The 14477-nt window shown below is 44.2% G+C and overlaps 1 protein-coding gene across 5 annotated transcripts in view; it reads left to right on the top strand.

The window, feature by feature from the left end:
- ARHGEF25 (Rho guanine nucleotide exchange factor 25) overlaps positions 1–14477 on the top strand; it is a 317210-nt gene that overhangs the window by 285452 nt on the left and 17281 nt on the right. For all 5 annotated transcript variants that reach the window (XM_030196600.1, XM_030196599.1, XM_030196597.1 and 2 more), the window contains 5 exons: positions 1704–1796; positions 4341–4391; positions 8924–9001; positions 11292–11483; positions 12793–12973. In XM_030196600.1, coding sequence (XP_030052460.1) covers positions 1704–1796; positions 4341–4391; positions 8924–9001; positions 11292–11483; positions 12793–12973 — 595 coding nt within the window. The remainder of the gene's footprint in view (positions 1–1703; positions 1797–4340; positions 4392–8923; positions 9002–11291; positions 11484–12792; positions 12974–14477) is intronic.

Genomic DNA, 14477 nt, shown 5'->3' with positions numbered 1-14477 from the left:
TGCCATGTGACACACGCAACATGTAGATACTATCATTGCATGCACTGTATGCTGCACTTAGACATGCCAACTTGCACCAGCTCTAACTAGTAGTCATGCTGAAGTTTTGCCATGCATTACTTTCAAAATCTGCACCCTGGTCCACAAGATTATCTATGGCGATGCCCCGAGTTATATGGCTGATCTCATAGACCTACCAACCAGAAACACAATTAGAACATCACGAACATACCTAAATCTTCACTACCCTAGCTGCAAGGGACTCAAGTACAAATCAATTTATGGATCCAGCTTCTCCTATATAAGCACGCAACTATGGAACGCATTACTGAAAGCCATAAAGACAACGCAGGATCACCTCAATTTCCGGAAATCACTAAAAACCGATCTGTTCGAAAAAGCATACTACTACTACTACTACTACTACTTATCATTTCTAAAGCATACACTACTGATCCAACTTAAGTAACTGAACTCAGCAACACAACGAAGCCATAACCTGCAATGAACAATATATTACTCTTCTTCTCTTAATTCTCTAATGTTCTGTAACAACATCACTCTGTATTTGTTTCATCACCGGAGGTGGCTAACACCTCACGATACTATGTAAGCCACATTGAGCCTGCAAAGAGGTGGGAAAATGTGGGGTACAAATGCAACAAATAAATAAATAAATGCCAACAAGCCATTATGTAGGTATTCTATAACAGCCTAGCTGCAGTAGCGTAGCTAGACCTCAGTTATTGGGTGGGCCAGGGGGTGAACCGGGTGGGCATGACCCGCATTTCCTCTCTGCCTGCTACTCCCCTGCCCCTTCAGCATTAAAAATAAATACCTTGGCTGGCGTGGATTCCCGGGACCCGCCAACTGAAGAATCCCAAGCAGTCTTATCCTCTTGGCTGTTAGCAGCCCATTTGCAGCTGCCAACACCAGCGCGCTCCCCCTTCCGGCACACGCTCAGTTCAACTAGCATCCCCCATGCACGCATGTGCGGCGGTGCCATCTGAACTAAGCATGCGCGGGGGTGGGGGGGGATTGCTGGCGTTGGCAGCTGGAAATGTGCTGCTGACTGCTCCAGGGATGGGACTAATAGGGGAGGAAACTCTAGAGAGGACTCTCCAGCTGGAGGGGCCCAGGGTTCCCCACCAGCTACACTCTACACTAATGATGTGCACTGCCACTGGGTGGGCCTGAAGTGCTTAGAAGTGCCTAAGTGCCATTTCAGAATTGTTGCTAAGTACTCCTTATTGTGGTGCCAAGTATAGAATTTCCCGATTAGATTGTATGCCTTCTAGGGCAGGGTTAGTTAGCCTCAGTCTTCAAGAGCCACAACCCAGTTGGGTTTTCAGGATTTCTCCAATAAATTTATTTATTTGTTGCAACATTTTCCCACCTCTTTGCAGGCTCAATGTGGTTAGCCACCTCCGGTGATTAAACAAATACAGATATGCATGAGATCTATTTGCATACAATGGAGGCAGTGCATGCAAATAGGTCTCATGCATAATCCTGAAGACCCAACTTGAGTGCGGCCCTCGAGTTCAGAGGTTGCCTACCCCTACTCTAGGGACAGAGGAATACCTACTGTAACTGTGGTACTGAAGATGTGTGGTACTGAAGACGTGTGACCCAAATCTAAATAAATTGAAGAAAAAGTGTGTGCTTTGTTATACTCTGAGATTATTTTGTCCTTTATCCAGGAGCTGAAACAACAGCTGGGGCATCGGCTTCAACTGAATGATCTGCTCATTAAACCCGTGCAGCGAATCATGAAATATCAACTACTTTTAAAGGTAAGAGGTGGAGGGTAGTACATCACAGATAAAGAAACTTAACCAGTCCAAAAGCATCTATTGCCAGCATTGTAAGGTACACTTCTAATTAACACACTAGGCATATATGGATTTCAGTTTCCATAACAAATGTTGGTATTGGGAAAATCTATTCTAACTTGTAGGTGATGAATGTTACTAGGGGTGTTGGATGATATGGAGTGAGTAATGATAGGGGCAGGTGGTCAGTTAATATTGGTGGTGTACATTACATGAGGTGAGCAATCATAGGAGGGGCAGGGTGATGGTTATTACAGGGGGTTTAGGGGTCATGGGTGAGGAATGATAGGAGGGGGCAGGGTGATGGTTATTACTGGGTTCAGGGAGCAGTTTGTTGTTTATTACTGTTGGTATCTTTTGATTGCAGGCCATGAAGGACATCCTGAGCCTGTCCTAGATTTACACTATTGAATCAAGTAGTTCCCATAAGTAAATCATGAGCTACAAGTTCATACATATGGGGCAAAACTAAGTCTGACTCAGACTGTTCACATGATACGGAGCCAGTGGCTAGTCAGGAATATTCCTTTGATATATTTGTTCTGAAATAGCAATGTGAAAGAGGTAAATGGTCTTATAACTTACCCACTGTGATGGTGCTGTGATTCAATATAAGGGGTGGAGATGTTTTGGAGGGCTCCAGCCACTGCAGAAGCCTTACTCCTCCACCCCTGACTTGGGTAAGGCCCGGTCTAGCATCTTCCCCCTTCCCTCCTCAACCCTCTTCCCGTGTTTACCTTTTTTTTTTTTTTTAATGTGGCAGTGGCAGCAATTTCCATAGGTTGCCCTGCTATGGTGCTGCCAGCACCGGCCTCTTCACTACTGCATCCTGCCTCTGAGGAAACAGGAAGTTACATCAAAAGCTGGGCCGTAGTGGGAGAAGAGGCCGGTGCTGGCAGCAGGGCACCTATGGGAATCACTGCCACTGCCACCTTTTAGAGAAAAGAAACAAATAAGGTAAAGGGTTGAGGAGGGAAGGAGAGACTACTGCTTCTGGAGCGAACCGCCTGAGACCCTCGCCTAAGGTGGCATAATGGTAGGTCCGCCACTGACACTATTAGTTCTGCCCCCTCCTCCTGTGGTTCAAGTGGTACAGCTGCTTCTCCCTCCCTTCTGAGGCAGCTCTTGCAGGGCCTTAAGAACCACTGTTTGATGCCTTCTCCATGGTTTGTTGTAGCCTTGGAGGTGAGAGACAATATTGACTCCTCTCCATTCAGAAAGTGTGGTCAGCAGCACAGCACTTGTAACCTGCTCATGCTGCTGCTGCTGGCTTCTCTTTCTCCCATGCCAAATAGCTGATCTGACCCACACACGCAAGGGAGAGGAGCCTCCAATGACAGGATTGGCTGGAAGCATCCAGACAAGAAACAAGCAGCAGGAAGAAACCTCCGAGTGCAGCATCAGAAGAACAGTGGCCATGAGAAAGAAGAACAACATGGTTGGGTTTCAGCATAAATACCTCTGTCAGGGTTTTGCAAACCAGCCATGCTGGGGCATTTTATAATAATCAATCTTGGGTGATATTTCCTGGTTCTTATCCTTTCTTTTGGCCACCTCTGCTGTTCTGGTTCTGTAAACATCCAAATGACAGTCCCACTTGCCTGTTGATTCTGCTAGGGAGAGACCCCTGGAAGGGTGGAGGCAGAGCTGCTAACGTACCCAGTTCCAGGAGGGAGACTTTAGACCAGTTCTGGATTTCTGACAACCTTATGTAGATGTGTTATGGGACTTGCTGCACTGATTTCAATGGGTAGAATCAGGGGCTAAAGACCCCACACTACTTTGGGATGTCAGTTTAAAACTAGAGCTGGCCAAAAATATCTCCCTCCTGGAATTGGGTACTTGGCAGCTCTGATGGTGGAGCAGCTTTTCAGCTTGGAACTTGGGGATTGGTGGTAGGGGGTGGGAAATAGTGGGAACTGAGGGATGAGATTGGGAGTAGAGAATGTGGGGATGAAGGGAGAGAGAGGATTGAGAAGCTGAGTGGGAGCTTGGGAGAGAGAGAGAGAAGTTGGAGACAGTTAAAGATGAGCAAAAGGCGCAAGTAGAAGAGGGAGGACATGACCAACACATATAAAGATGTTAGGGATGCTCTTCACTGGCTGACTGATTTGCCTGAGTCCCTGAACCCCCTGAATGTGTAGAAGGGTAGAATATTCTTGGAATTTATTTTGTCATAATGTGGCAGGCATTTAGCTGGAGACTTTTCTCCCCACACAAGACAAAATATCCTTCAGACAGTGTAATAAATTTGGCCCAAAGAAGGGGGTCCACTTGAAGCTGGTTCTGGATCTTCTGAGGTGGACTTCTACACTCTGGGAATCTCTGCAAACTGTTTGCTTGGAGGCCCTTTGAACTTATGCATTCGCCTTCAGAGGTATCGTTTTCTTTATTACAAAAGCTGAACAGAGCTGAGTACAGTTCAAATGTGTGTGCTGCAAAGATACCATGATTGTTTTACTCAAACTCAAAGATCTTACTTGTTATTTTTCATTTGGGAAACAGGATTTCCTTAAATACTACAGCAAAGCTGGAGCCGATGTTATGCAACTGGAGGTAAGCTGTCACCTCTGGAAAATATGCAGACATTTTGAGGGAAATATTGTAAACAGGCCACCTATATGTTGACATCTATTCTATAAAGGAAAACAGGTGCCTACTGTCTTTTACAGAATTACTAGCGTAATAAGTAAAATACGGGCCTATAATTTAGGCACAAGCACTTACACAACTATATACTGTAGCTGGTGTAAATGCTTGTGCGTGTATTCTATAATTTATGCGCATAACTGTGCAAACCCCCCCAATGCTCCAGCCAAATACTGCTCCTGTGTAAGCCCCCCTTCCAAACTACAGTATATTCTGTTGTATTTAAGCGACCTTTATAGAATAATGCCTAGGCACAATTTTGGCATTTATCCACATGTGTACACATTTGAGTGTAGAGTACATGCCACTACTCAAGCATGAAATTGCTGATCTGCTGTTAGTAATATGTAAATTGTCGTTAAAATCGTCCGTAGTACCTAAAGATTGGAGGATGGCCAATGTGACGCTGATGTTTAAAAATAGTTCCAGGGGTGATTTGGGGAAATTACAGACTGATAAGCCTGACGTCAGCGTCAGGCAAAATAGTGGAAACTATTATAAAGAATAAAATTACGGAACACGTGGGCAAACATGGTTTAATGGGACAGAGTCTTGCCTCTTCAATTTGCTTCATTTCTTTGAAGTCGTGAATAAACGTGGATAAAGGTGAGCTGCTTGATGTAGTGTATCTAGATTTTCAGAAAGCTTTTGATATTCCTCATGAGAGACTCCTGAGAAAATTAAAGAGTCATGGGATATGAGGCACGGTTCTGGTGTGGATTAGGAATTGGTTATTAAACAGAAAACAGAGGGTAGGATTAAATGGTCAGTTCTCAATGTAAGAGGATGAACAGTGGAGTGCTGCAGGGATCAGTACTGAGACCAGTGCTATTTAACATATTTATAAATAATATGAAAATCAGAACGACGAGTGTGGTGATTAAATTTGCAGATGACACAAAACTATTCAAGGTTGTTAAATCATGCGTGGACTGTGAAATATTGCAGGAAGACCATAGGAAATTGGAAGACTGGTCATCCATCCGAATGGCAGATGAAATTTAATGTGGACAAATGCAAGGTGATGCACATTGGAAAGAACAATCCGAACCATAGTTACCTGATGCTAGGGTCCACCTTGGGGGTCAGCAATCAAGAAAAAGATCTAGGTGTCATTGTAGATAATATGCTGCCAAAAAAGCAGCCAAAAAAGCAAACAGGATGCTAGGAATTATTAGGAAAGGGATGATGAATAAGACCAAAAATACTACAATGCCTCTGTATCACTCCATGAGTACTGTGTTCAGTTCTGGTCGCCATATCTCAAAAAAGATATTGTGGAATTAGAAAAGGTTCAAAGAAGACTGACCAAAATGATAAAGGGGATGGAACTCCTGTCATATGAAGAAAGGGTAAAGAGGTTAGGGCTCTTCAGCTTGGAAAAGAGACGGATGAGGGGAGATATGATCGAGGGCTACAAAATCCTAAGTGGTATATAATGAGTACAAGTAAATCGATTTTTTTTACTCATTCCAAAAGTACAAAGACTAGGGGACACACAAGGAGGTTACATGGAAATACTTTAAAAACAAATAGGAGGAAATATTTTTCACTCAACGAATAGTTACGCTCTGGAACTCTTTGTTGGATGATGTGGTAACAGCACTTAGCGTATCTGGGTTTAAAAAAGGTTTGAACAAGTTCCTGGAAGAAAAGTCCATAGTCTGCTATTGAGACAGACATGGGGAAGAAACTGCTTGTCCTGGGATTGGTAGCATGGAATATTGTCATGATTTGGGTTTCTGCCAGGTACTTGTGACCTGGATTGGCCACTGTTGGAAGCAGGATACTGGGCTAAATGGACCATTGGTCTGACCCAGTATGGCTGCTCTTATGTTCTTATGCCTTCATCCAAACCCTGTGCTAAAGGGAGACTTTCTGCCAGACAAGTCATATCTTCTGCCTGAGAGACTTCTTTTTTTAACCAAGGCATAGATTTTTTTTTGGAGCCAGGTTCCAATCGTCGGCATCAATGTTAGCACTTGCACCAGCATCGGGTGCAAAAGAAAAGTTCAGGATGGTGTCCCTGGGCACCCATCTTCCAATGATTCAGGAACAAGATTGGCTATGCTCTCTGGACTTAAAGGATACCTACACTCATATCCTGATACTTCCAGGCCACAGGAGGTATCTCAGATTTCGGGTGAAAACATATCATTACCAATACCGTGCCCTGCCATTTGGCCTCACGTCAGCTCCCAGGGTTTTCACAGAATGTCTAGCAGTAGTCGCAGTGTCGTTATGCAGACTGGGAGTCCATGTGTTTCCCTACCTGGAGGATTGGCTGGAGAAGAGCACATCGAAGGACGGTGCTCAGGAATCTATATGGAGAACTATTCAGGTGCTAGAACTACTAGAGTTCATTTTAAACTATCCCAAGTCCCATCTGCTCTCTGTTCAATAATTAGAGTTCATTGGAACCCCATGGCCCCATTCTCCCTCCTGCTCCCTTCTCAGACCCCAGTTCCAGCTCCATCCCTCTTCTCCCATCTGAGCCCCCCCCCCCGACCCAGTCCCCTTCTCCCATCTGAACCCCCCGACACAGTCCCCACCTGCCTACCCTCAGCTCCCTCGACAGCTCTCTTCTCTGTGCCACCCGGCACCCTGCATTTAAAAATATCTCTGAATCGGCGCAGCACCTCGCGTCTGCATGTAAAAGAAGCGGATCGCCTCGTCAGGCCTTCCCTCACTGTGTCCTGCCCTCGCGGAAATAGGAAGTTACATCAGAGGAGGGTGGGAAAGGGAAGGCCCGATGAGGCGATCCGCTTCTTTTACACGCAGACGCGAGGCAGTGTGCTGCCGATTCAGAGATTTTTTTTTTTAATGCAGGGTGCCGGGTTGCAGAGAGAAGAGGGCTGTCGAGGGAGCTGAGGGTAGGCAGGTGGGCACTGGGGACTATGGTGCCAGTGGCCTTTGGGTGGGAGCAGCGGGAGTGGAGCACCCCCCCTCGTGCTTACACCCGAGGCGGACCGCCCCCACCGCCCTGCCCTTGGTACGCCACTGGCAGGATCAGTGAGCTTCAGGCCTTAGTAGCAGATCCACCTTACATAAAATTTCATCATAACAGAGTAGTTCTCTGCACATACCCTAAGTTCCTCCCTAAGGTAGTGTCGGAGTTCCATTAAATCAGTCTATCTGCCTTTCAACATTTTTTCCCAAACCTTATTCCCATCCTGGTGAAAGCACACTGTATACTTTGGACTGCAAGCGAGTACTAGCCTTTTACCTGAAGTGGACTAAGATGTATAGACAGTCCACCCAGCTTTTTGTTTCTTTTGATCCCAACAGGATGGGGATTGCCACTGGGAAATACACAATTTCCAATTGGCTGACAGATTGCATATCTTTTACTTATTGCCCAAGCTGGGCTGACTGTTGAGGGTTATGTCAAGGCTCACAATGTCAGAGCTATGTCAACATCGGTAGATCACTTGAGCCTCTATTGAAGAGATTTGCAAGGCTGCAACGTGGTCTTCAGTCCACACATTCACATCCCACTATTGCCTTGAGCAAGATAGCCGATGTGACAGTCGGATGGACAGACAGCTCTGCAGAATTTGTTTGGAGTCTAGAATCCAACTCCACCATCCTAGGCCTGTTTTATTCTGTTCCAGGCTGCACTCTCACAACCAGTATATATACAGTTTCAGGTTAATTGACTTTTTTGAACTCGCCATTGTGAGTTCCTATTGTCCTAATGTTGTTTTCTGTGAGCCTGGTAGCTAGGGATTCCCAGGGCTGGTCTTAGCAATTGTGGGGCCCTGTGCAGACCAGTTCAGTGGGCCCCCTGCCCCCCCCCCCCCCACTAGCACCCCCACCCATGCCTGCTATCATAAACCATAACTTATCAGTTTAAAAGGAGGTTTAGAGCTCTTGGAACCCCACCTCAACCCATACCTTGATATACATCCACCAGTTTTCAGTAGAGAGCGGCAGACAGCGGCAGCAATTTTCATATTCCGTCAGCTGGCGATCCCAGAGCCTCATAGCTGCTGCATCCCGCCCTTGCGGAAGCAGGAAGTGACATCAAAAGGGGGGTGGGACGCAGCAGCGAGGAGGCTCTGCAGCTGACAGGATATGAAAATTGCTGCCGCCGCCTGATGCTCTCTACTGAAATGTGGATGCACATTAAGGTATGGAGCAGCCACATACAAGTCAGTTAACCGTTCCTAGCTGGTTAACTCGCTTTGGATATCAACCAGTTTGTGTCTAGTGTTAAAGGAACATGTACATTTCAAATAAATTAGGTTTTCTTGCTATAGGGCTTTCAGACAACTCCAGGTCATCATGAGCTGGCTGAGCCATTGGAAGCAGTTAGGATAGAGTAAAAGCAGGACTGGCTCAGCCTGACCTCAGTAACATGGACTATCTGGTAGTACTAGACTCTTTGCACAGCGTTGTTTACCCCCATCCTCATCACCTTATTTCTCCCTTTGCAGAAGGCTGTGGAAGTCATGTGTTTTGTTCCAAAGCGCTGCAACGATATGATGAATCTAGGCCGACTCCAAGGGTTTGAGGTAAGAGGAAGCAGAGCTGGAGGGGGAACCAACTACTAAAGGCAAGGGACAGGTAGGGGAGGAGCCAGCTAGGTAAGATGGGTGGTACCATTTATTCTGATTTGGAGGGGCACGTGGAAGGAGGAGGCTTGGAACCAGCTATGAAAGTTAGGTGGAGTAGGAGGAGGAGAGGGATGTAGTAAGAAGGATGGTAGATAAGGGGTATCATGATAGGAGGAGCCAACTAATTCAGGATGAGTGGGAGAGGGGCTCTGTGGGAGAGAGGGAAGGATCTAGCTATAAGGAGAAACATGAACTAATTACGCAGGATAAGGTTGAGGAGGAGTGGCATTGGAGGAGAAAGAGAAAAGGAATGGGACTTGATATATTTATTTATTTATTGCACTTATATCCCACATTTTCCCACCTATTTGCAGGCTCAATGTGGCTTACAAAGACCTGCTATGGCAATTCCATTCCAGGGTAAAAGATACAGTTGGTATTACAAAAAGATTAAGGATGACAAAAAAGAACTAAGCAGACAGTAATAGAGAGACGACTTTCAGAATAAGGGTGAAGTGTTGAAGTGTTGCAATTAAGCTATGGATTCTCGTGGTAGGCTTTGTTGAAGAGATAGGTTTTCAGAGATTTGCGAAAATTAGTTATTTCGTTAATTATTTTCAAGCTAGTTGGTAGTGCATTCCATAGCTGAGTGCTCATGTAGGAAAAGCTGGTCGCATGTGTTAGTCTGTATTTTAATCCTTTACAGTTGGGGAAGTGTAGATTAAGAAATGTACGGGCAGATCTTTTAGCATTCTGGGAGGAAGGTCCACGAGGTCTAGCATGTATGCGAGTCCTAGACTTACTGCCTTTCTGTGGTTTTTGCAACTACATTCAAAGTGGTTTACATAGTATATACAGGTACTTATTCATACCTGGGGCAATGGAGGGTTAAGTGACTTGCCCAGAGTCACAAGGAGCTGCAGTGGGAATTGAACCCAGTTCCCCAGGATCGAAGTTCACTGCACTAACCATTAGGGAAAGGAAGGCTATGTTCTTTATGTAGTTTGGGTGCATACAAAACACATCCATAGCTTCAGATTCCATTTACTTTCAGTAGAAACTGAGTGTGCTTTAAGGAAAAAGGAGGACTTATTTATTTGGATTAGCTCACACCTTTTCAATAGTAGCTCAAGGTGAGTTACATTCGGGTACACTTGGTATTTCTTTATCCCTGGAGGGCTCACAATCTCTAAAGGGGCTGAGCACAAATTCTATACAGATTCTGGGCACCATCACTTATGCCATTTAAAAGGCAGGCTTAAATGTTAGTGTGTAAATGTTGCACTGTAGTGCATAACTTATATTATTCTGTAAGTCTCGTGCCTAAGTCTAGGACTCGCCTATGCCCCTCCCAAGCTCTGTCCATGTGTACACCCCGTCACAGTTTCGTTAAGCTTAAAGAATACTACTTAGCGCCCAGCTGGCATTTATGCATATGAATGTCATGTTCACGCACATAACTGCTAGTATTCTATAATCTTGGCGGGTACCTGCGCTTACGTTTAGAAATCAAATCTGAAAAAATTATGTAATGCTCCACTAAACCGTGTCTTAATTTATAAGCTTAAACTTAACAGTATTGTTCAGAAGGAAAAGCGTCAGATTTATACTGTGAGCATCATGTTATCTGCTCTTCAAATTGATCATCGGCATTAAAAACCTTCTGGACAAGTTTGAAGAGTGGAAGTGCAAAAGCCCCTCAAACGACTTCTTCAAAATTATTTTAAATAAATATCCAAACTTAACTTTGTTCTTGTCTTCTGGTGATTTACTCGTGGGTCCAAGGACCAAAATTAAGTTTGGATATTTATTTAAAATAATTTTGAAGAAGTCGTTTGAGGAGCTTTGCACTTCCACTCCTTATACTTGTCCAGAAGGTTTTTAATGCCGATGATCGATTTGAAGAGCAGATAACATGATGCTCACAGTATAAATCTGACGCTTTTTCTTCTGAACAATACTGTTAAGTTTAAGCTTATATATTAAGACACGGTTTAGTGGAGTATTACATAATTTTTTCAGATTTGACTCTTGACTCCTCCAGTAGTGCGCTTACATTTTGGAGCCAAGATTATAGAATGAGGGAGTATGTTTGTACACACCTGTGCTGAGAGCCACTAAATAGCTTTTATTTGCCTTACTAGGGGAGGATGGTTGAAGAACAAACACCTGGCCACGTTGCTGGCCTCAGTCGATCTCTTATATGCTGTGACATTGCTTTATTTCCTTCTGTTCCCCTTCCATGCAGGGAAAAATCACAGCTCAGGGGAAACTGCTTCAACAGGATACATTTAACGTGATGGAGCAGGACAGCGGGTTCCTGCCCCGCTGCAAGGAGAGAAGGGTCTTCCTATTTGAACAGATCATCATCTTCAGCGAGCCCATCGATAAAAAGAAAGGTTTCTCACTGCCTGGCTATATCTTCAAATACAGTATCAAGGTGACAAACTCAAAATGCCCTCTCCTTGTCTACCCTGTAATCACATATGGGACTCAATTCTATAAATGGCACCCAAATTTAGGTGCCCAAAAAAATGGAAACATAGAAACATGACGGTAGATAAGGGCCGAGTGGCCCTTCCAGTCTGCCCATCCTTAGTAACCACTAACTCATCCTTTTCCTAACAGATCCCATGTGCCTGTCCCACACCTTCTTAAACTCTGACACAGTCCTCATCTCCATGACCCCCGCCAGGAGGCAATTCCACTCATCCACCACCCTTTCCGTGAAATGATATTTTCTCAGATTCCTCCTAAGCCTGTTTCCTCTTAAGTTCAATCTATGCCCTCTCATTCCAGAGTTTTCCTTCATTCAAAAAAGGCTCACCTCCTGTACATTAACGCCACTGAGGTATTTAAATGTCTCTATCATATCCCCCCCTCTCCCACCTCTCTAAGCACTATTCTATAAACAGCAGTCAAAGTTGGGTACCACTTAGCACTGGGATCGTCGCTCAATTTTGGGTGTCAGGATTTACACCAACTAAACCCTGGCGAAAATCCTGCGTGGATCACCCAAATTCTATAATAGTGTGCGCAAATTCTAGAAACACCCCTGACCTGCCCATTCCCCTCCCATAGCCACACCCCCTCTTCAGATCCAAGCAGAAAAATTTACACGCACATCTTTATAGAATAGCGACTATAAAGACACACATGTGCATTCCAATTCTTTCCAATTAGCACCGATAATTGTTAGCACCCACTTATCAGCGCTAATTGGCTCGTTAAGCAATTTATTTGCATGCTCAGTATGGGTGCGCATCCAAATTTGTGTGTGCAACTTTGAACGTTATATATAGAATTAGGGGGATGGTGGAAATCTGTCCCAGAAAGCATGTGATTTGAAGTGCCTCAAGAAAGAGTCATAACTTAATTATACTGGCTAATATCTGTTTACATATGTTCTTAAAACCTCTTCTCATTCTAGTTTTCATACCTGCTCATTTTCATGGGTGTGTGACATGGGAACATGTATTTTACTTACACTCTGCTGTATTTTATGGGAATTAAAATAAGAAATATAAAAAAATAAAGCAGCAAGTTTTTGTGTTTGAAATATGAAATTCAACTCCCCCCCCCACCCCCATCATCCTTGCATAAGATGACTAAATGACACACCAAGCCTGTGAGAACTACAAGTCCATAGATGCACCAGAGGCATCACAAAGATTAGCCAGCCCAGCCTACCCTTGATGATTGGAGCTTCCTGCTGACCTCCAGAGTTTCATGTTTTCTTCCTGTTACAGGTCAGTTGCTTGGGCTTGGAGGAATGTGTGGACGGTGATCCCTGCAAATTTGCATTGACCTCACGTGGTGCCGACAGAAGCGTTGTCCGATATGTCTTGCAGGCGTTGACTGCTGATGTCAGCCGGGCCTGGGTATCCGACATTAGCCAGATCCTGGAAACGCAACGCAACTTTCTCAATGGTAAGTATTTCCAATGCTAAAGACTCTCTGATTCTGCAGACAGGACCAGGACTTTGATTTAAATAATAATTTTATTATAAGGATTGTTTGCTTTTTGTCCAAACAAGACTCTGACATATTTTACAGGCTAGTATTGCCAAAGGCATACGTAAAGCCACATCTGGTATGCAGGCCATGGCACCTGGACTGCAGGAAAGATTTCAGAAGAAAAAGGGCCAAAATGTCCTTTTTTTCACTATTCTAATTTAATTAGAATTAAGTAAACTGAGGCAGCAGGAGACAAAGTGACTTGTTCAAAGTCACACAGAGTCAGTGGAGAGCTAAGATTAGATCTGAGGCACAGAGAGATTATAAGGAGAAGGAGACTGTAGCAATTGCTTTTTTCTTGTTGTGTGACATAAAAAGATATCCTGCATCCTGCTCCTGCCTCTGGCGATCATTGCATGCAGTTCACTAGTCATGTTTGAACAAGTTTGTCATGTGCCTCATTTGTAGCCAGCTTGAAACTCAACGTACTGGCGTTGGTATTACATTATTAACCTGGAGTGGTTATGGGCCCAGGACAGGCAATTACGCTGCACAGGAAATGAGATGGTGAGGAATAACATGTGATCAAGATCATGGAAGACACAACTGAAATGAACTGTACAGCCTTCAACAAAGTGAATGACCTAACAATGTCACATGGAGCTATCAGATAAAACAAGCATCCGATGGGATGCCAGGTGAGACCCAGCGAGAAGAGACCTGAAGACAGTGAAATGAAAAAAAGACTACAAAAATTTGCATCAAGGCAAGGAAGGGTGCTCGTGAAGATCTGTCTAAGCGATGGACACACCTGCAGTATGTTCAGCTATGAAAAGCTCTATGCACCCAAAGACAGTACGTTCCTTGTAATTCCCTTGAAGTGCTAGTTACATTCAGAAAGGCTTTGTGAGTTCACTAGTATGGATTCTTACATGAGAAAGTAAATCATACACTGACTGATCTTGTGACAAAATGCAAGATAACAACTTAGCTGAAATTGTCTTGTGGAAAAGGGTGGTGTTGATAAAATGTTGTGTTTGAGTTGGAATTTACCTACACGATGGTCACATAACAAATCAGCACCTACTCGGAGTTAAGCTCTTAGCCGCCTCAGCAAGTACTGTGCAGAGTTTGAGCACTGTGCAGGTTTCGTCTGCATCTACACATATGCTTCTGCTCTGACTAACCACCTCCCCCCAACTGGGTTCCATCTTGCCCTGAATGTTGCACTTGGCCCACAAGTTATTCCACAGAGACTTCTGGGTACACTGAGACCTCATTACAACTTGCAGTCATAAAGTATTTGGAAAAATAGTTTTCACAGACTGTTTGTTCAAAAACAATGAGATCGTACATTGTCTCACTTATAGGATCACCAGTCAGTTTCAGATAGAAAGCTAATAAAATAAGTTTATTATTAAAAAGAATGAACAATGAACATAAACATATTAAAAGATGCAACAGAAGGCCAAAAGAA

This window comes from Microcaecilia unicolor, chromosome 3 (genome assembly GCF_901765095.1).
Source record: "Microcaecilia unicolor chromosome 3, aMicUni1.1, whole genome shotgun sequence".
Lineage (NCBI taxonomy): Eukaryota > Metazoa > Chordata > Amphibia > Gymnophiona > Siphonopidae > Microcaecilia > Microcaecilia unicolor.
This window is presented reverse-complemented; position numbering and strand designations above follow the sequence as displayed.